General features: G+C 42.2%; 1 protein-coding gene across 1 annotated transcript in view; it reads left to right on the top strand.

Annotated features, from left to right (window-relative positions):
- The window catches only part of LOC108700324 (MAGUK p55 subfamily member 5), a 49,884-nt gene that overhangs the window by 5,859 nt on the left and 22,206 nt on the right, over positions 1 to 21,819 (top strand). Inside the window, exons 2-3 of the mRNA XM_041574408.1 lie at positions 15,646 to 16,126; positions 21,238 to 21,446. Coding sequence (XP_041430342.1) covers positions 15,760 to 16,126; positions 21,238 to 21,446 — 576 coding nt within the window. The 5' untranslated portion in view covers positions 15,646 to 15,759. The remainder of the gene's footprint in view (positions 1 to 15,645; positions 16,127 to 21,237; positions 21,447 to 21,819) is intronic.

The following is a 21,819-nucleotide window of genomic DNA, read 5'->3' as shown; positions in this document are numbered from 1 at the left end:
ATCTCACTGGGCCATGTTAATCAGCACCTATTCATTTGGTTGAGCTAGACTGTACTGTAGTGTAACAATTAAATTGTGCACCCTTTTGTGCAATGCAGCTTCCATAGCCAAACACATCAATATGTACAATTACAAAAGATACAATGTGTTTCAGTATCTCATGAGCATGGATGTTGCTCTGTACTACTTCTGGGCTGCTTCTTTGTATACAGATAGGGGTGGTGTACGCTGTGTGCCTACATGGGCAGATTTTGAGGAGATAGTTGCTACACAGTCGGCTAAATTAACAAATATCCTTGCAGGTATAATTGGCTGGTGCCTTTATTTGGCAGTGGGGATCACACATTGCAACCAGAGCCCAATACACAATGTGATTTTGGCAGATGAAAAGACTGAAATATAACGGAGCAAGAGAGAGGTGGTCTGGCTCGAGATCATATCTGGCTTATACCGTGCCTGGCCTTTCTTATCAGTTTATATGGCTATTGCCTTTTAAAAGCTTGCTTTGCATGCTGCTCGGCTCATCATTTTCTAATATAGTTAATTAGACATCCAGTCGCTCCAGCCTTTATACTTTACATTTTTGTCTAATATAATAGCCAGAACACTACTTCCTGCTTTTCAGTTTTCTGACTCTGATTTAGTCAGCAACTTGAAGGGGGGACACATGAGACATAACTGTTCAGTAAATTTGCAATTGATCCTCAGCATTCAGCTCAGATTCAAAAGCAACTGTTATGATCCATGTGCCCCCCCTCCCCTCAAATCACTGATTGGTTACTGACTGGTAACCAATTAGTGGAACCAAGAGAGCTGAAAAGCAGGAAGTAGTGTTCTGTTCTGTTATGTTAGACACCCAGTCACTCCAGTCATTATACATTACCTTTTTGTCTAACTAACTATATTAGATACATTTTTTACTTTGCACAGCAATCTATTTACCCAGTTTTTATTTATATACTGAACAATTCCTTTAACAAGGTTCAAGTGTGTGTGTTGAAACTCCAGAGTAGTGTTTTCTGGGGTTGTTGTTTTTTCGTGCACATTAGGAACCTTGTAGTACAAAAGAAACTATCCATACAAGTGTGTGTGTTCGTAATCAGATTTTTTTTTTTTTCATGTATTATTTTGCAGAAGGCAAACAATTAAACTAGTTTAAATCCCTCAGTAATTAGTCGATAAATCCCCTGTTGCTAATAACCTCCAGCTTAAAGCTCGCCATAGACGCAAAGATGTGATCGTATGAATCCTCGATTCGTATGATTTTCGGACCGTGTGTGGAGAGTCCCGACATTTTTCGTCCGGCAGAGATCGGCCGTTTGGTCAATCAGACAGGTTAAAAGATTTCTGTCGGCTGCCGATAATATCTCTGCATGTATTGCCGATCGTACGATTTTCAGAGGGAGACTGTCACTAGCTTTGGTCGGTCATAACTTTCGTACGATTGCTGTCAGGGGCAGAACATCAGCTGATCTGTTCTTTTTTACTTTATTTGATCTGAATGGTTAATGGAAGGTCGGGAGATGGGAAAGATCTTTGCGTCTATGGCCAGCTTAAAGGGGAAGGAAACCTAGTCGGCGCAAACCCCCCACCCCCCCTCCCGTTTGTTGCCCACCCTCCCTCCTCCCCCCTGGCCTACCCGTCCCGCTGGGCAAATGCCCCTAACTTGTTACTTACCCTTCTGCGCAGGTCCAGTCCAGGGAGTTCACAGACGACATCTTCTTCCACGCGATCTTCTTCCTGCTGTGAACGGCGTTTTGGCGCATGCGCAGTAGGATCATTTCGCCGGTACGGATCTACTGCACTGCGCCAAAAGTCACGCGCATGCGCAGTAGATTGTACCGGCAAAATGATCCTACTGCGCATGCGCCGTTCAAAGCAGGAAGAAGATCGCGTGGAAGAAGATGTCGTCTGTGAACTCCCTGGACTGGACCTGCGCAGAAGGGTAAGCAACAAGTTAGGGGCATTTGCCCAGCGGGACGGGTAGGCCAGGGGGGAGGAGGGACGGTGGGCAACAAACGGGAGGGGGGTGGGGGGTTTGCGCCGGCTAGGTTTCCTTCCCCTTTAAGAGCTGGCATAGAGGCTACATTTGTTAGGCAGTTTTCATTTAAGTCATGGGGAGGTGTAGGGCATTTTCACGTGCTTCTTTGCAAGCTGGAATATGCTGGCTGAAATACACTAGTCAAAATACACTTCTCCAAAGCCCTTTTCGGTCTTCCAACTTTTGCTTGCAGTAATGGCATTTATCTTGCTAAAGCGGATTATACTGTGTGTGCCTTTATCTTAAAAGGGTTGGTTCACCTTCAACCATGCATTCATTTGAATAAGATACTGGAATATGAGTTCAAGAGCACCTGAATAGAAGGATGAGTAATAAAAAGTCTGTAGTCTTACAGAGTGTTTGTTTTTTTGGAAGGGGTCAGTGACCCCCATTTGTAAGCTGGAAAGAGTCAGAAGAAGAAGGCAAATAATTCAAAAACTATAAAAAACATAAATAATGAAAACCAATTGGCAAGTTGCTTAGAATTGGCCATTATTTAACATACTAAAAGTTAACTAAAGGTGGCCATACACGGGCCGATAAAAGCTGCCGGAGGCCGCATCTATTCGTTGATGCGGTCCCGCAATCTGACTGCCCGTTTAGGCACTGTTATGATCCGAGCGTTGGGCCCTAGGGCCCACGATCGGATCAGCCCGATATTGCCCACCTCAAGGTGGGCATATCGGAGGGAGATCCGCTCGTTTGGCGACATTGCCAAACGATCGGATCTCTCAGTGAAGGGGCACCTTTAAAGGTGAACCACCCTTTTAAATGTTCTAAATTGATACATTTAGTTGATACATTTCTTATCTTTGTCCCTGCTGAGCAGACTCCCTGAGCTTTATTAAAGGCAGCTGTTAGTATTGATACAATAGTTGCTAATACTCCACAGATACTTCCTAGAAATGTAGCAACTAAATGTAGCAAATCGTAACAGTTCAGGTGCTCCTGGAGGGATCTCTAAACTGCCAGACCGAGACACTAGAGACTAGTGATGTACAGTAGAGTCCTGCGACGGGTCCATTTTTTGGAACCCGTACCCGCAACCTACAATCTGCAACCCGGACCCACAACCCCGCACCTCGCCAACCCGCTGGATTTCCGGCTTCCATTTTAAGGCCCGCGTTGACCTGCCCCGCCGATGATGTCACAAAAGGGGCGGGGCAGGAGGCGCACGTCTTTTAAAAAAAGAAGTTGGAAGCCGGCAGTTCCAGGTGGCAGGCGGGTCCCGCGGGTATCGGGCCTACTCGCACATCACTAGTAGAGACAGGAACATTAAACTTTGATCTTCAATTTTGGGGAAAACGGTAAAAAACAAAAGATGGAAAGCAATTGAAAAACATCTTTGTTTATGGTGAACAATCTGAAAACAACTCAACGGAAAAAAATGTTTGAAAGATGAACAACCCGTTTAACTCTCCTCTCTCATCTCAAAGGGCTGGCCTATTCCTTTGTGCGTAAAGCTGACCATAAACCTAAAGTCCAAATGAGCAGATATTTACCCATTATGCCCTCCTTAAGCCAACTGCTTTCATACTGATAATTTCATTCTCTGTCCAGTGATTGGATATCTGGCAGTTTTTCATTAATATTGGTCAGGCAGTCATATGGCAGGCTCCATACATGGACCAATAAGCTTTTAATAAATGAAAAGTTCCCAGGGTTTGTTTGCATATATTGCCAAATTGTTATATTATTCAATCTCATCCCCATCCCTTTCTAGCAAGATTTTCTTTCCTTCCTTCCTTGCTTCCTTCCTTCCTTCCTTCCTTCCTTTGTTAGTAATTAGAAGTAACAGGCTAAGGGGGTTATCAATTAAAGTCCAAATGCCAAAAACTCAAAATATTTTTTTTTTTTACAATAAAATCTGAATTTTTATTGGGAAATTTTTGAGATTTAAAATACCCCGAGACTGCAAAAAGCCTGAATCTGAAAATCTGCCTTCTCAGACCTGCCGAGGTTATATATAAATCAGTGGGAGAAGTCCCTATCCTATTTAGAAGTTTCTGTGGTCTGTGCTGGATTTAGCCCGAAAATCCGACTATTTCTGACTTTTCTGGCAAAAATCCAAGAAATTCAGGCTTTTCGGGGAACCAACACGAAAAAATCGTACGATTCGGATTTCCACTTGATTTTATTGAGTTTTTCTCCGATCTGATAAAATCAAGCTTTTATAATAATAAATAAGGTCAAATCATGGATTCTAGTTTGGTCGGACTAATTTTTAATGAAATATTCAGAAATTTTGATAAATAACCCACTTATAGTCATTTATTTTACACTATTTAAATGTTTACCCATTGCAATGCCTGCCAAGTGTCCCCCCCCCCCTTCTCCCTCCAGTATATTTGTGTACAGTCCGCAGAGCCATGTGTTTTTCATCATCCTCAACAGGTGAACAACATGATTGGAGTTCTCATGTCATTTATATTTATTTTATATTATGAAACAACTTCAGGACCTGTCTGGACTGCACAGAACATGAGTGTGTGTGATTGTGTAGTGATACTAAGTCAGTGTTTGAGTTTCTTTTCCTGTTTTGTGTGTAAACAAGCAGTGATTAATTTCATGCCTACTCCCAGTCCCTAGCACATATACTGGCAGGAGAAACCTGCCTCACTCATGTTTACTGAAAGAAATAATTCACATTCTTTTCTCAAGGTTTCTATAGCTGGCAGTTATCTTGATTCCAATAGGCAGGTTATATCTAGAAAAAGCTTTTCAGGAGGGTGGGAAGAGGGTAACAGTCCAATTGTTGCCTATTCCTCTGATTTCCACATTTTCTTTTCCAGTTTTGTACAATTTATTCCATGTTGTGGACCCATAACCTGATTAAAGATTATTTGTAGCCTCTATTGTACTAGAATGATGATGTCATAAACAAGTCTACAGAGTTCATCCTTAATTTCCGCACTTCGCCAACTGTGAATGTTTTTGCGAAAATTGCAGTGGAAAGATTTGCTGCCACAAAAAAATTGTCAAAATGGTCGGGCGTGTAAAAATTGCCGCACGCATAAAAATTGTTGTGCATCAAAATTATTTTGATGCACATTGACTTCAATGTCTTTTGCAAATTTTTTCTGAGTTTCGCTGATTTTTCCTGCCAAGGAACCCATCACTAGTTTTAATCAAAAAAAAAAAAAAAAGATGATTTCAGCAAAACCATGTCTTTGACAGGAGGTTTTTCATGCATCAGAGTATACACCCTGTGTGTCTTGAGCAACAGACAGATGCAATTTTTTTTTTTTGCCTCTGGCTAAGAAAGTGCTACGTGTGATATTAGCCTTAAAGGAGAAGGAAAGCCACGGAGGCATTTTATTGCCAATAGATTAGCTGCAATAGTGCAAGCTAGAATGCTATATTTTTTCTGTAGAATATTTTACCATACCTGAGTAAACGGCTCTAGAAACTCTCTGTTTGTTTAGTATAGGAGCTGCAGTATTAATGTGGTGTGACATCACTTCCTGCCTGAGTCTCTCGCTGCTCTGGGCTCAGATTACAGAAGAGAAGGGAGGGGTGGGGGGAGAGGAGCAAACTGAGCATGCTCTTGCCCAGGGCAAGGAGGTTTAAGCTGAAGGCAGGAAGTCTGATACAGAAGCCCATGTGTACACAATAGAAGGAAAGAAATGCTGTGTTTCTTTTGACAGGGGACTCAGATCAACATTACTTTGGGGGTTTACTGGTATATTTAGATGGACCTTTCTGATAAGGCTTACTTAGTTTTAACCTTTCCTTCTCCTTTAAAGAAGAAGGAAAGCTACTGAGGCAGTTTATTGCCAATAGAATAGCCACAACAAGGCAAGTTAGAATGCTATATTTATTCTGTAAAATGATATACCGTACTAGTGTAAACAACTCTAGAAGCTCTCTGCTTATTTAGGATAGCAGCTGCCATATTAGCTTGGTGTGACATCACTTCCCGCACCTCTTCTCTCCCTGCTCACTCATAGCTCTGCGCTCAGATTACAGTAGGGAGCGGAGGAGAGAGGAGCAAACTGAGCATGCTCAAGCCCTAGCCCTGGAGGTTTAAGCTGAAAACAGGAAGTCTGATACAGAAGCCCATGAGTACACAATAGAAGGAAAGAAATGTGGTGTTTCTTTTGACAGAGAACTCAGAGCAGCATTACTTTGAGGGTTTACTGGTGTATTTATATAGACTTTTCTGATAAAGCTTACTTAATTTTAGCCTTTCCTTCTTCTTTAAAGTGGCCTACATCTTATTGGCCCGTGTATGGGGCCCTCCGATGGGCTTCTCCGACTGATATCTGGCTGAAAGTCGGGCAGATTTCGATCAGGCAGCCCCATGATCGGATCAGCCCGATATTGCCCACCTCAAGATGGGCATAACGGGGAGAGGTCTGCTGGTTTGGTGATGTCGCCAAACGAGCGAACCTCTCTTTGTATGGCCACCTTTATCTGATTACCTAAATCTACCAAGCCAGAGATACAGCTTTTTAGACAACATTTTGCCCAAGGACCATTTAGTCTGTAACTAAAATTGTTCTAGAAAAATAAACTGCTGTCTGATCTTAGATAAGATAAAGCTGAATGGCGAAAGCGCTGGGTTAGGAGAGTGTCTTTCAATAATCCTTGTGGCTTCATCTGCTGCTGTTGTTGGATGTGTCGAGCTATAAGGGCAAAGACACTCGCTCAGATTTGGGGAGATTTAGTCGTCCGGCTCTTCTTCGAGGCGACTAATCTCCTTGAACTGCCTCCCACCGGCGGGATGGCACTCAGACCGCTTAGTTTTCCAAAGTTGCCCAAAGTTTCCTCATGAGGCTTCCCTCATCCCGCCGGCGATTCACATTGTAGCCGGCTGGAGGCAATTCGGGGAGATTTGTCGCCCCAAAGAAGAGGAGATTTGTCGCTGGGTGACTAATCTCCCCGAATCTGAGCCAGTCTCTACCCTAACAGGAGGACCCATTACCACCAGCTTTGGCTAGTAGTCAAGGCATAGGTGTTGGTGGTGTCTGTCTAGCTTTGAGTTATCAGTTATTGTGTAATAGCCAAATTGCACTAATTTGAACGATCAGAACTTGCTGATCATTATGAAGTGTAGCCCACCCTACACTGGGTTTGTTGGTGCTCCTTTACACAAGAAAATATGGTTCTTGGCAAATCCATTCAATTGTAAATGTTCAACTTTAATGCTTGTGCTTGACTCTATACATGGGCCCATAGACTGCTGATTCACATGTTCTGTCCACATTTGGTGGTGGGGTAAAGCACAATTTTACTTGAAAATGCAGCAACGCTGCCTTGTTTGACCTTTTTGTGTTCAGCAATGGGTTCACTCCCCCTTTTCTTTGTTCTTATGTCTCTGACTGTTCTATATATAAGAATGTAAGCGCCCCATGAGTGCCACTTTCCTATTACAGTGAAAATATGTAACTGTCAGCGGCTGTGAGATGTTCTGTACACAGCATTGTGTGTAAAATAGAAAATCAGAGACCTTTTTGTAGTAGCATGGCAAACATGTATCTATACAAACAAGCATCTGCTGGCATGTGCGTCAGCATACAGTTACTATTTGCTTTTATCTGAAAGGACACACACAGACACACACACACACACAGACACACACACACACACACACACACAGACACACACACACACACACAGACACACACACACACACAGACACACACACACACACACAGACACACAGACATACAGTCACAAAGAGACACACACACAGAGACACACAGAGACACACAGGCACACAGAGACACACACACAGAGACAGTGTGTCTCTGTGTGTGTGTCTCTGTGTCACACACAGACACACACACACACGGACACACACACGGACAGACACGCACACACACAGACACGCGCACACACAGACACGCGCACACACAGACACGCGCACAGACGCACGCGCACAGACGCACGCACAGACGCACGCACATGCACAGACGCACGCACAGACGCACGCACACGCACAGGCGCACGCACAGACGCACGCACACGCACAGACGCACGCACAGACGCACGCACAGACGCACGCACAGACGCACGCACAGACGCACGCACAGACGCACGCACAGACGCACGCACAGACGCACGCACAGACGCACGCACAGACGCACGCACAGACGCACGCACAGACGCACGCACAGACGCACGCACAGACGCACGCACAGACGCACGCACAGACGCACGCACAGACGCACGCACAGACGCACAGACGCACGCACAGACGCACGCACGCAGACACACGCACGCACACAGACGCACGCACACAGACACACGCACGCAGACAGACACACACAGACACACACAGACACACACAGACAGACACACACAGACAGACAGACACACACAGACAGACAGACACACACAGACAGACAGACACACACAGACAGACAGACACACACAGACAGACAGACACACACAGACAGACAGACACACACAGACAGACAGACACACACAGACAGACAGACACACACAGACAGACACACACACACAGACAGACACACACACACAGACAGACACACACACACAGACAGACACACACAGACAGACACACACAGACAGACACACACAGACAGACACACACAGACAGACAGACACAGACAGACAGACACACACAGACACACACACACAGACACACACACACAGACAGACACACACAGACACACACACACAGACAGACACACACACACAGACAGACACACACACACAGACAGACACACACACACAGACAGACACACACACACAGACAGACACACACACACAGACAGACACACACACACAGACAGACACACACAGACAGACAGACACACACAGACAGACAGACACACACACACAGACAGACACACACACACAGACAGACAGACACACACACACACAGACAGACACACACACACACAGACAGACACACACACACAGACAGACACACACACACAGACAGACACACACACACACACAGACAGACACACACACACAGACAGACACACACACACAGACACACACACACAGACAGACACACACAGACAGACACACACAGACAGACACACACACAGACAGACACACACACACACAGACAGACACACACACACACAGACAGACACACACACAGACAGACAGACACACACACACAGACACACACACACAGACACACACACACAGACAGACACACACACACAGACAGACACACACACACAGACAGACACACACACAGACAGACACACACACACAGACACACACACACAGACACACACACACAGACACACACACACAGACACACACACACAGACACACACACACAGACACACACACACAGACACACACACACAGACACACACACACAGACACACACAGACACACACACACAGACACACACACACAGACACACACACACAGACACAGACACACACAGACACACACACACAGACACACACACACAGACACACACACACAGACACACACACACAGACACACACACACAGACACACACACACACAGACACAGACAGACAGACACAGACAGACAGACACAGACAGACAGACACAGACAGACAGACAGACAGACAGACACAGACAGACAGAGACAGACAGAGACAGACACAGACAGACACAGACAGACACACACACACACACACACACACACAGACACACACAGACACACACAGACACACCAGACACACACAGACACACACAGACACACACAGACACACACAGACACACACAGACAACACGACACACACAGACACACACAGACACACACAGACACACACAGACACACACAGACACACACACAGACACACAACAGACACACACAGACACACACAGACACACACACAGACACACACACAGACACACACACAGACACACACACAGACACACACACAGACACACACACAGACACAGACACACACACAGACACAGACACACACACACACACACACACAGACAGACACACACACAGACACAGACACACACACACACACACACACACAGACAGACACACACACACACACACACACACACACACACATCAATGCATGGTTGCTAGGGTAATTTCAACCCTAGTAACTGGGGAGCTGCTGAATAAAAAGCTAAATAACCCAAAAACCACAAATTATAAAAAAATAAAAACCAATTGCAAATTGTCTCAGCATATCACTCTCTACATCATACTAAAAGTTAATTTAAAAGTGAACAACCTCTTTAAAGTTTCTTATTGACCATTACTGAATGGCCCATGACAGCATTGATCTTGCTAGGACTTCTGTACATAACCCTTTATGTACATTGTCCTGCAATAGAACAGGAGCAAAAGGATGGTCCAGAGTTTGTAGAATGGGGAAATAGTAGATTGTAAGCTCTAGAATTGTCGTTACAGCTACTATCTACAGATCATGGCTGATCCACTGGGGCTTTGCAGTTAAGCAGACTTGATCTTGTATGGCAAGCAGATGGCACGGATTATGCTCCCATCTGTAGGATGACAAATGAATAAATTAACTTTGATAGATTCCTCTGTCTGTTAATTACCTGACTGCTCTCCCAGGGGAGGGGCATGTGGTTTGTATTGGCATTTATGATATAATGGCCTTTGTACATCAGGCAAATGATTGGTTGTCAGCAATGGGTATTCCTGGGCAAGTAACTTTATTGGATATGTGTCATGGAGACTGTTAGATAGAAGGTCCCTGGTTCTCTGGCACCCACTCGACTGATGGTAATGTTGTATCATCTCTGGAGAGCATTATGGGAGTTGTTGGTGCTATATAAATAAAGGATATTAAAGGAATTGTTCAGTGTAAAAATAAAAACTGGGTACATAGGCTGTGCAAAATAAAAAATGGTTCTAATATAGTTAGTTAGCCAAAAATGTAATGTATAAAGGCTTCAGTGACTGGATGTCTAACATAATAGCCAGAACACTACTTCCTGCTTTTCAGCTCTCTTGGTTACTACTGATTGGTTACCAGGTAATAGCCAATCAGCGACTCAGGGGGGGGCACATGGGTCATAACTGTTGCTTTTGAATCTGAGCTGAATGCTAAGTATCATTTGCAAACTAACCCCTTCTAATTGCTGACTAATACAGAGCTAAAGAGTGGAAAAGCAGTGTCTGTTATTAGACATCCAGTCACTCCAGCCTATTTTGCACAGCCTATCTATTTACCCAGTTTTTATTTTTACACTGAACTGGTCCTTTAATAATAGTACAAGTATGGGATCCGTTATCTGGAAACCCGTTATCCAGAAAGCTCCAAATTACGGAAAGGCCGTCTCCCATAGACTCCATTTTATCCATATAATTAAATTATTTAAAAATGATTTCCTTTTTCTCTTTAATAATAAAACAGTAGCTTGTACTTGATCCCAACTAAGATATAATTAATCCTTATTGGAAGCAGAACCTGCCTATTGGGTTTAATTAAAATTACACGATTTTCTAATAGACTTTCTGTGCTCAACCTCCAATGTCCTCCAGCAGCTGTCAGGGATACTGGTGGATTTTGGGTTATCTGGAGGGGGACAGAGTGAAAACTCCCACATGGTATTTTCTGTTTAATGGGCAATGGCTTCCACAATAATACTTGTCAACTAAATGCCTGATTTTACGTGATCTGGAGAACAGAACTCTGTCTTGTGCCCATGACCCTTCACAGACTGGCCTCCCCAGGACCAAAGTCTTTAAAGCCTTAAACTTGACCACAAAATAAGGATTAGGCTTGTTGTCCTTAATTAGTGGAATTTTAAGCTCAGATGACTTGATTCACTTGGCTCATACCCCCCCAAACAGATTAATTGAATATATGGAAGAATATACTTGTGAAAAGAAATGTTATTGATAAAATGTTTTCCATTTGTTGGATTTATTATCCAATCCATGTATTGGATTTTTTGTGTGTATATCTAGTTGCAACTTAAATGAAGGCAACATTCCAGAATACAGAGATGCTCGTGTATGGTGGCTCGTTGGCCAGTGTATAGCCACCTTAAAGAAGAACTAAACCCTAAAATTTAATATGGCTAAAAATGCCATATTTTATATACTGAACTTATTGCGCCAACTTAAAGTTTCAGCTTGTCAATAGCAGCAATGATCCGGGACTTCAAACTTGTCACAGGGGGTCACCATCTTGGAAAGTGTCTGTGACACTCACATGCTCAGTGGGATCTGATTGGCTGTTGAGAAGCTAAGCTTAGGGCTCGTCACTAATTATCCAACAGAAAATGAGCTTCCCCTGTAATATAAGCTGATGCTACAGGTTTGCTGATTATTAAATTCTGATGTTTATAATCTGTATTAATTACAAATCAGCCTTATATTGTGACATTTCTATTCTATGTGTACTATATATTGTGAGTGGGTTCCTAAGCTCAGTAAGTGACAGCAGCACAGAGCATGTGCAGTGAATCATCAGAAAAGAAGATTGGGAGCTACAGGGGCATCTTTGGAGACACAGATCTTTACTGCTAAAAGGGTTGTGATTCCATTGGGGTGGTACTGAAGTACAAAACATATACAACATTTCTAGCTACTTCTTTAGATAAGATTTAGTTCTCCTGTAAACAATTGAGAAATGGGACTTTGCTTTAAAGGAATTCTTCTAAGCAGGTGTTTAACTGAACATGTCCCAGTCACCTCGTACTTATGGGATGTGCCTTATACTGATGTGCGCAGCTACTTTCCCAGGCTCTCAGAAGAGTTGCTATGGGGAGAGTGGTGACAAGCTGAGGAATGTCCCTGGAATGCTGATCCCTTTTGTAGGGGAGAGTCCTGGCAGCTATGTGACACTGTCAGGAGCAATAGACATCCCAGAAAGGGCTGATCAGGTTTGCCTGGAATAACTCGTATAGTCAGGTGGAGAAAAAAAACAAATCTTCGATGAGGTCGGTGCACTTTATCACTCCATCTCTTTCTGGGGGAATAGTGCACATTTACACGTCGGAGGAATTCTAGCACTCAACTCCCACAGCCAAAAAAATCAGGGTGGCTGAGGCTTACATAGGCTGAACTGTTGAACCGGAGTATGTCTGTAATGTTTCTTTCCTGCAAAATTCCAGCAATTGTACCCTGTGTGTGCCTCACACCCCCATACTCCCATCCTGAGGGTTCCAGCAGGTTGCTAAGGGTCAGCGACCCTGGCATAAGCAAAATGTTTTACCCTGAAAGTGACCTTGTCTGATAATTGCTTTTAATTAGCCATTGCCGACAGATATTATGCACATAAACAATATACATGTGTATGTTAGAGATCTTCTGTGTTCACTCACTCAAGCACTTTCAGCCAGAATCCTTAAAGGGCAAGTCAAACCCAAAATAAAAACATGCAAACGGACAAACCCTGCTTTTAATAGCATAACATGCCCAAATAACTTGAAAAACCAAAGCAAATTTGTAATTTTTTAAAGTTGTATTGTAAAGTTGCTTAGAATTATGTTTTCTTTTGTTTGGCAAAAACATATCTTTTTGAAGCTGACATTCCCTATAAGGGAGCCTTTATTGTTTTGGGTTTTTGTTTCATCCATGAATATTTTGCAAGTGCCACTTTAACTTATTGGTCTTGTTTGCGGAGGATAAGGAGTAGCCAGGCACAGTGTATGTAGATAAAGAAGTACCTGCACAATATCATGCTCTCTGGATGGCTACTAGCAGCACAAGGCATTCTAGCCATACCACATGCACATTCCACCGCACATAACCCCTTAGGCAGCCCCTGCTCATTACCCATCAGGCTGCCTATAAAGTTTATAAATATCCCAGCCTTTTATTCCCCGAGCCATGGGTTAAATGCTCTCATGCTCTCTCCACTTTCTCCCAGCTACGACAATATACAGTTAGGTCCATAAATATTTGGACAGACAACTTTTTTTTTCTAATTTTGTTTCTGTACATTTCCGCAATGAATTTTAAATGAAACAACTCAGATGCAGTTGAACTGCAGACTTTCAGCTTTAATTCAGTTGAACAAAAAGATTGCATAAACATGTGAGGAACTAAAGCCTTTTTTAACACAATCACTTAATTTCAGGGGCTCAAAAGTAATTGGACAAATTAAAAAACTGAAAATAAAATGTTTCCTCCTTTTTAATGCTCTGCCAGGCCTTTACTGACGCGGCTTTGAGTTGCTGTTTGTTTGTGGGCCTTTCTGTCCCAAGTTTAGTCTTCAACAAGTGAAATGCAGCTCAATTGGGTTCAGATCAGGTGACTGACTTGGACATTCAAAAATATTCCACTTCTTTGCTTTAATAAACTCCTGGGTTGCTTTGGTTGTATGTTTTGGGTCATTATGAAACGCCTCCCAATAAATGTGACTGCATTTAGCTGAATTTGAGCAGACAGTGTTTCAGAACATCTCCAAATTCATTCTTGTGCTTCTGTCCTGTGTCACATGATGGATAAACACTAGTGTCCCAGTGCCACTGGCAGCCATGCACACCCAAGCCATCACACTGCCTCCCAAATGTTTTATACAGAACTGTGCTATGCTTTGAATCATGAGCTGTTCCACGGCTTCTCCTTACTTTTTTCTTGCCATCATTCTGGTAGAGGTTGATCTTGGTTTTATCTGTCCAAAGAATGTTTTTTTCAGAACTGTGCTGGCTTTTTTAGCAAAGTCCAATCTAGCCTTTCTATTCTTGATGCTTATGAGTGACTTGCACCTTGCAGTGCACCCTCTGTATTTACTTTCATGCATTCTTCTCTTTATGGTAGATTTGGATATTGATACTCTACCTCCTGGAGAGTCTTCACTTTTTTGGCTGTTGTGAAGGGGTTTCTCTTCACCATGGAAATGGTGAAGGGGTTTCTCTTCACCGTGGAAATGATTCTGCGATCATCCACCATTGTTGTCTTCCATGGACATGATGCACCAAACCCAGGATTTGTTTCTGAATTAGCTTAGTTTCCAATATTTTTTGTTTTTTGAAATGCAGATGAATTCTGAGTGTCTAGCTCAATCAAATTTAAAGGTTTTGCCTTCTACACACACATTCCACTGCACTGGTGAGGAGCATGTTTACCTTCCACTGGATGATTTTTGTACTTATGCTGACGCCTAATGAACATATTTATTTATATCTATAGGCTATCATGTGGCATTTGTGTAGGAGATACTAAGCTTATGGGTGGGAGGCTGATTCTGGGTTTCATTGACACACATGCGGATTTTCGGCACAGTCTGCACTGCGGCTTTTTAAAAAGCTTACTGCCGCATAAATAAGGTAGTCTCATGTGCCATTGTACAAGCTTGAAACCGCTAAGCCTTATTACGCGGCGGTTGGCTTTTTTTTTAAACCGTGGCGAAGAGAAGCATGTGTGTCCATGACCCAAAAGTCCATCTGAAGTACTGTTGGATTATCTGTATCTTAATTGGCTCCTTATTATAATGAAAGAGCTAATGATGTATTATATAGGAGTAGCCTATGATGAGTGTCTCTTGGCAATACGAAATGCGTAAGGCATTTATTTTTTATACATTATGTACTATTTAATCATTGGGCTCCTGGATTCTACTTTATGGTGTTCCGGATTGTTGCCTGCTTACAACTACAAGTTTTCATAATGTAGGAGTATTCAGGTTTGCCCAGGAATGCTGTATTTTAACTTTTGCTTAAATATTTTACTTTTTTTTTCAGACAGGGAAGTATCTGTATGGATGACGGCTTACATGTGATCTACAATGGGATATTTTAGGGACCACAGGACAAGTACAACCCTATAAGCACTTGGACTGGGTGGTGCCAGCAGTCATGACCACTTCTCATGTGAACGGACATGTAACAGAAGACTCTGACAGTGACAAACAGAGCTCGGATCTTGCCGTTCGAGAGGAGCCACCAAAACATAGGGAAATGGCCATTGATTGTCCCGGGGATTTGGGTTCGCGGGCGATGCCCATCCGGCGGAGTGCCCAACTGGAACGGATTCGGCAGCAGCAGGAGGACATGAGGCGTAGGCGGGAGGAAGAAGGGAAGAAACAAGAGCTGGATGTTAATTCATCTATGAGGCTTAAAAAGTTGGCACAGATTTTCCCTAAAACTGGAATTGACAACCCTATTTTTGATACTGAGGAAGGGCTGGTGTTGGAAAGTCCTAGCCGGGCTGTGAAAGTACTGGGTATGTATTAACATTCTGTATGTGTATTACTTATATGATATGGGACCTGGTATCCAGAATGCTTGAAACCTTTGGTTTTATGGGTAAGAAATCTTTCCCTAACGTTGAGCTCTATACCTTAAGTCTATTAAAAATCATTCATTAAACCCAATAGGATTGTTTTGCCTCCAATTAATTATAACTTAGTTGGGATCAAGTACAAACTACTGTTTTATAAATACAGAGAAAGGTGAATCATTTAAAATAATTTTTTTTTTTGATGAGTCTATTGGAGGCAGCCTTTGCGTAATTCAGAGCTCTCTGGATATGGTTTTCTGGGTTAACTGTTCCTATACCTGTGATACTATATTACTTAAAGGGGAACTATTGCGAAAATGAAAATTTAAAGGATCAGTAACCATCAATTTTTTTATTAAAAATTTTGTTAGTGTTCAACGGAAAAAAAAACCATGAAGACATATTAAACTTTTAAATCGCTAAGTCTTTATTAAGAAATAACTCCGCTTGTTGATCTGTCATGCGGCGCTCGATTTCCCCTCCCTCGATTTCTCCTATAAGGAAAGCAGGGAGGATAAATCGAGCACCGCACAATGGATCGCCGGAACGCCTTTTCTGAAGAGGAGCGCAAGCAGAGTTTTGGTAAGTTATTTCTTAATAACGACTTAGCGATTTAAAAGTTTAATATATCTTTGTGGTTTTTTTTTTTTCGTTCTACACTAACTCACTAAAAATTGATTTTTAACTGAGAAAGCTGGGAAATTGTAGTTTGCAACAGTTGGGGCTTATTTGCTAACATTGAGCAAATATATCCTGGTTCAGTAAGTCATAGAAATAAGTTTTCATTGTTACAGGTATGGGATCCTTTATCTGGAAAGATCCAAACTACGGAAAGGCATCCATTTTATCCAAATAATCAAAATGTTTTACAAATTTCCTTGTAAAAATAAAACAGTAGCTTGTAATTGATCCCAACTAAGATATAATTAGTCCTTATTGGAAGCAGACCCCGTCTATTGGGTTTATTTAATGTTTACATGATTTTCTAGTAGACTTAAGGTATAAAGATCCAAACTACAGAAAAATCTGTTATCCTGAAAGCCCCAGGTCCTGAGCATTCTGGATAACAGGTCCCATACCTGTATATTTGTAGTAGACAGATGAAAGCTAATAGCTTTGGGTTACTTCACTGGGGAAAACCTGCCCCGTGTTAATAAGACTTCGTGTCTATTCTGTTCCTGCCTTAAGGGTAAGGCCACAGTGGGCGTTTTGGGGAGATTTAGTCGCCTAACGACTAATCGCCTCATCTCTCACTCTGCGCCGGCTAAAATTTTAGGCACAGCGGGAGGTCCCTTTTCACTAATATGCTGCATGCTGTTACTAGCATGTTGCTGGGGCACTGAGCAATAGCTTTGTCTAAACAAATTAGTTCAGCTCCAGAGAGCAGCAGTGATTTATAGTCTGCTTGTAGGTGCTCTAAATCAAATAAACAGGGTTAATAGAAAGGCAGGATTTATGGCTAACTGCTTAAGGCACTGAAGCAATACTGTCATATCTTGCCATATCTCAACATTATAAACGGCTACTCACTTTATGTGGAAAATGCCCTAGCCATTTGCTGGGAGCTGATAATGTCCTCCATGTATCCTGCTCAAGGTCACAAGTTTCACACCGGGTGTTAGCCTACCTTTACACCCCACCTTTACACCCCACCTTTACACCCCCTCCCTGCTGGTGCGTCTAAGTTGTGTCCTACAGAGGGAAATTCTTGCAGGCAACTTCTATTTGGGCTCAGTGCCGGTAGCTGACTCCCAGTAAAAGTGAAGGCACAGTGTATTGCTGTAATGAAGTGGTTGCCTTCAGTTGTGTCTGCTCCAAGAGGTAAAGCTTCTGAATGTTTTATTGCCTGGACAGCAGTAAATAAACCTGAGTATAACACCCATTAACCTGTGTGTAAAAGGATAAATAAATAAAAGCATTCCTGTGGGCCCGGCCTACACCTTCCGCCCATCCCCATAAATCTAATTTACAGCTCAGACTTTGGATTGTGCTTGCTGGTAAGCTTAAAGGGGTGGTTCACCTTCAAACAACTAGTTCACCAGAAATAACGACTTTTTCCAATGACTTTCTATTTTCTATGTGTGACCGTTTGTCTAATATTGAAGTGTAAAATGTCATTTTTCACCTTCTGAAGCAGCTCTGGGAGGGGAGGTCGCCGACCCTATAAACTGTTCTAAATGGATACATGTAGTTGATACATTTCTTATCTTTGTTTCATCTCTGAGTTTCATCTGTTAGATTTGATACAATAATTGCAAATATTCCAGAGATGCTGCTGAGAAATGGATCAACTCAATGTTGCAAAATTGTAACCGGTTAGAGTCTGCACCTGAATTACTGAGCTGCCAGGCTCAAATATCAGAGACAGGGACATTTAACTTTAAACTTATATTTTGGAAATACAGTAAAAAGTAAATAATGAAAAGTAATTGAAAAAAGTCTTTATTTCTGGGAAAACAACTGAATTGGAAAAAAGTGTTTGGAAGGTGAACAACCCCTTTAACCAGACTATTGGGTATATTTAATGCTTGCATGATTTTCTAGTAGTCTTAAGGTGTGAAGATCCAAATTATGGAAAGATCCATGATCCGGAAAGCCCCAGGTCCCGAGCATTCTGGATAATAGGTCCCATACCTGTACTTACAAATTCAATATTATATCCACCAGTATAATGTTCCTATTTCTATACAAGTGCACCTCCGTGACATCCCCTGTTATGTAACCATTTAGAACAGTTTACAGGTTCGGCGACCTCCCCTCCCAGAGCTGCTTCATTAGAAAAAGTCGTTATTTCTGGTAGGGATGCACCGAATCCAGGATTCGGTTTGGGATTCTGCCTTTTTTAACAGGATTCCGATTCTGAATCCTTCAGCCCAGCCCAACAGAATCTGAATCCTAATTTGCATTAGGGGAGGCAAATTGCGTGACCTTTTGTCTCAAAACAAGGAAGTAAAAAATGTTTCCCCCTTCCCACCCCTAATTTGCATATGCAAATTAGGATTCAGTTCGGTATTCAGCTGAATCTTTCACAAAGGATTCAGGGGTTCGGCCAATTCAAAAATAGTAGATTCAGTGCATTCCTAGTTAACATAGATTGTTATAAGTCCCTGATTTAAGAAACTTTATAGATTACTCTGGCCTTCATGTAATAGAGCACCACAAAGAGCATAGGCTTCCCATAACCATAGTCTGTGTATATCCGAACTATCCTAGAAGAAATAAAATAAAAGCCTTACAGAGCATTTGTTTTTAGATGGGGTCAATGACCCCCATTTGAAAGCTGGAGAGAATCAGAAGAAGAAGAAAGCAAATAATTGACTACTCCCACATGCACATGAAATTCATAACTGAGCCACTGGTATGGGCAAACAGTAACTGTTAAATATGTTTTAATATTATTTTAGTTCCTGTGATTTATGAGCAGCATCAGGTATCAGAGAAGATTGTCTTTGTACATGTGTTTCAAACACACAACTTTTACCAGTGCAGGGCAACAGTACATTATATTTTAATTACTTTAAAACACTTTCATTTTTTGCTGTTACTGTTCCTTTCAAGTGTAAAACTGTGTGATCGAAATGTCGGATTAGTGGGAAAAGTTAACCCTACAATTTGACAAAATGACCGAGCCGGAGAAACACAATTCTGAGCTTTCCCAACAAATCCATTAAAGGGATTCTGTCGTCATTTTTATGATGTCATTTTTATTTCTAAATTACACTGTTTACACTTATAAATAATTCACTCTACCATGTAAAATGTCATTGTGTATTTTTTTGTAGTTGTAATATTGGTGTGTAGGTGCATCTCAGGTCATTTTGCCTGGTCATGTGCTTTCAGAAAGAGCCAGCACTTTAGGATGGAACTGCTTTCTGGCAGGCTGTTGTTTCTCCTACTCACTGTAACTGTGTTGCAGTGGGACCAGGATTTTACTATTGAGTGCTGTTCTTAGATCTACCAGGCAGCTGTTATCTTGTGTTAGGGAGCTGCTATCTGGTTACCTTCCCATTGTTCTGTTATTAGGCTGCTGGGGGGGGTTGATATACCTCCAACTTGCAGTACAGCAGTAAAGATTGACTGACGTTTATCAGAGCAAAAGTCACATGACTTGGGGCAGCTGGGAAACTGACAATATGTCTAGCCCCATGTCAGATTTCAAAATTAAATATAATAAAATCGGTTTGCTCTTTTCAGAATTTGGATTTCAGTGCAGAATTCTGCTGGAGCAGCACTATTAACTGATGCGTTTTGAAAAAAACATGTTTTCCCATGACAGTATCCCTTTAAAGGAGAAGGAAAGGTTAAAACTAAGTAAGCCTTATCAGAAAGGTCCATCTAAATATACCAGTAAACCCCCAAAGTAATGTTGCTCTGAGTCCCCTGTCAAAAGAAACACAACATTTCTTTCCTTCTATTGTGTACACATGGGCTTCTCTATTAGACTTCCTGCTTTCAGCTTAAACCTCATTGCCCTGGGCAAGAGCATGCTCAGTTTGCTCCACTCCCCCCACCCCTCCCTTCTCTATTGTAATCTGAGCCCAGAGCAGGGAGAGACTCAGGCAGGAAGTGATGTCACACCACATTAATACTGCAGCTCCTATTATAAACAAACAGAGAGTTTCTAGAGCTTTTTACTCAGGTATGGTGAAACATTCTACAGAATAAATATAGCATTCTAGCTTGCACTATTGCAGCTAATCTATTGGCAATAAAATGCGTACGTAGCTTTCCTTCTCCTTTAAGAAGCAGAACTGCATTTTCCTTTTTTTTCTGGCTGAAATGAAAGAGGTAGAGAAAAACATTCTCACTCATAAGCGCAAATTGGTTCCTGTGCATTGCCTTGATCTCAATGAGAAATGGAAATGTGTTCCTTTCATAAAGTTTAATGGCAAAATTGTGTTTTCCCTGGCAGCTTTCCTATAAAGTCAATAATAAAATATACTCGGGAGAGGGTTAATAAAATTGCTACTGACACTTTCACAGTTGTATACCTTTTCCACTTTTGCTTCTTCCTTCTTCAAATGTTAAATAATGATGTTGTTTTTCTATTGCAGAGATTGAAGATTTGTTATTTTCGCTCAAGGATATCCAGCACACCCTGGTAGATTCTCAGAGCCAGGAAGACCTCAGCTTACTTCTGCAACTGGTGCAAAATGAGGATTTTCAGACTGCTTTCAAGATCCACAATGCTGTGGCCGTGCACATGAACAAAGCCAGTCCCCCGTACCCTCTCATTCCTAATGCACAAGATCTAACCCAAGAGGTCAGTGATGCACATTCATCTTTTTCCTCTACATAGCAACAGTACTTTCATGTAAAACAATTCCTTTAATGCTGCAAAGGTATTACTGCTGTGTCCCTAAATATCCTTTAAAGGAACAGTAACACCAAAACATGAAAGTGTTTGAAAGGAATGACCATATAATGTCCTGTTTCCCTGCACTGGTAAAACCAGCGTCTTTGCTTCAGAAACCCAACTATAGTTTATATAAAGAAGCTGCTGTGTAGCCATGTGGGCAGCCATTCAAAGCTGGAAAAAAGGAGAAAAGGCACAGGATACACAGCAGATAACTGATAAGCCCTGTAGTATACAATGGGATTCTTCAGTACTTATCTGTTATCTCCTGTGTATTCTG

This window comes from Xenopus laevis, chromosome 8S (genome assembly GCF_017654675.1).
Source record: "Xenopus laevis strain J_2021 chromosome 8S, Xenopus_laevis_v10.1, whole genome shotgun sequence".
Classification (NCBI taxonomy): Eukaryota; Metazoa; Chordata; class Amphibia; order Anura; family Pipidae; genus Xenopus; species Xenopus laevis.
This window is presented reverse-complemented; position numbering and strand designations above follow the sequence as displayed.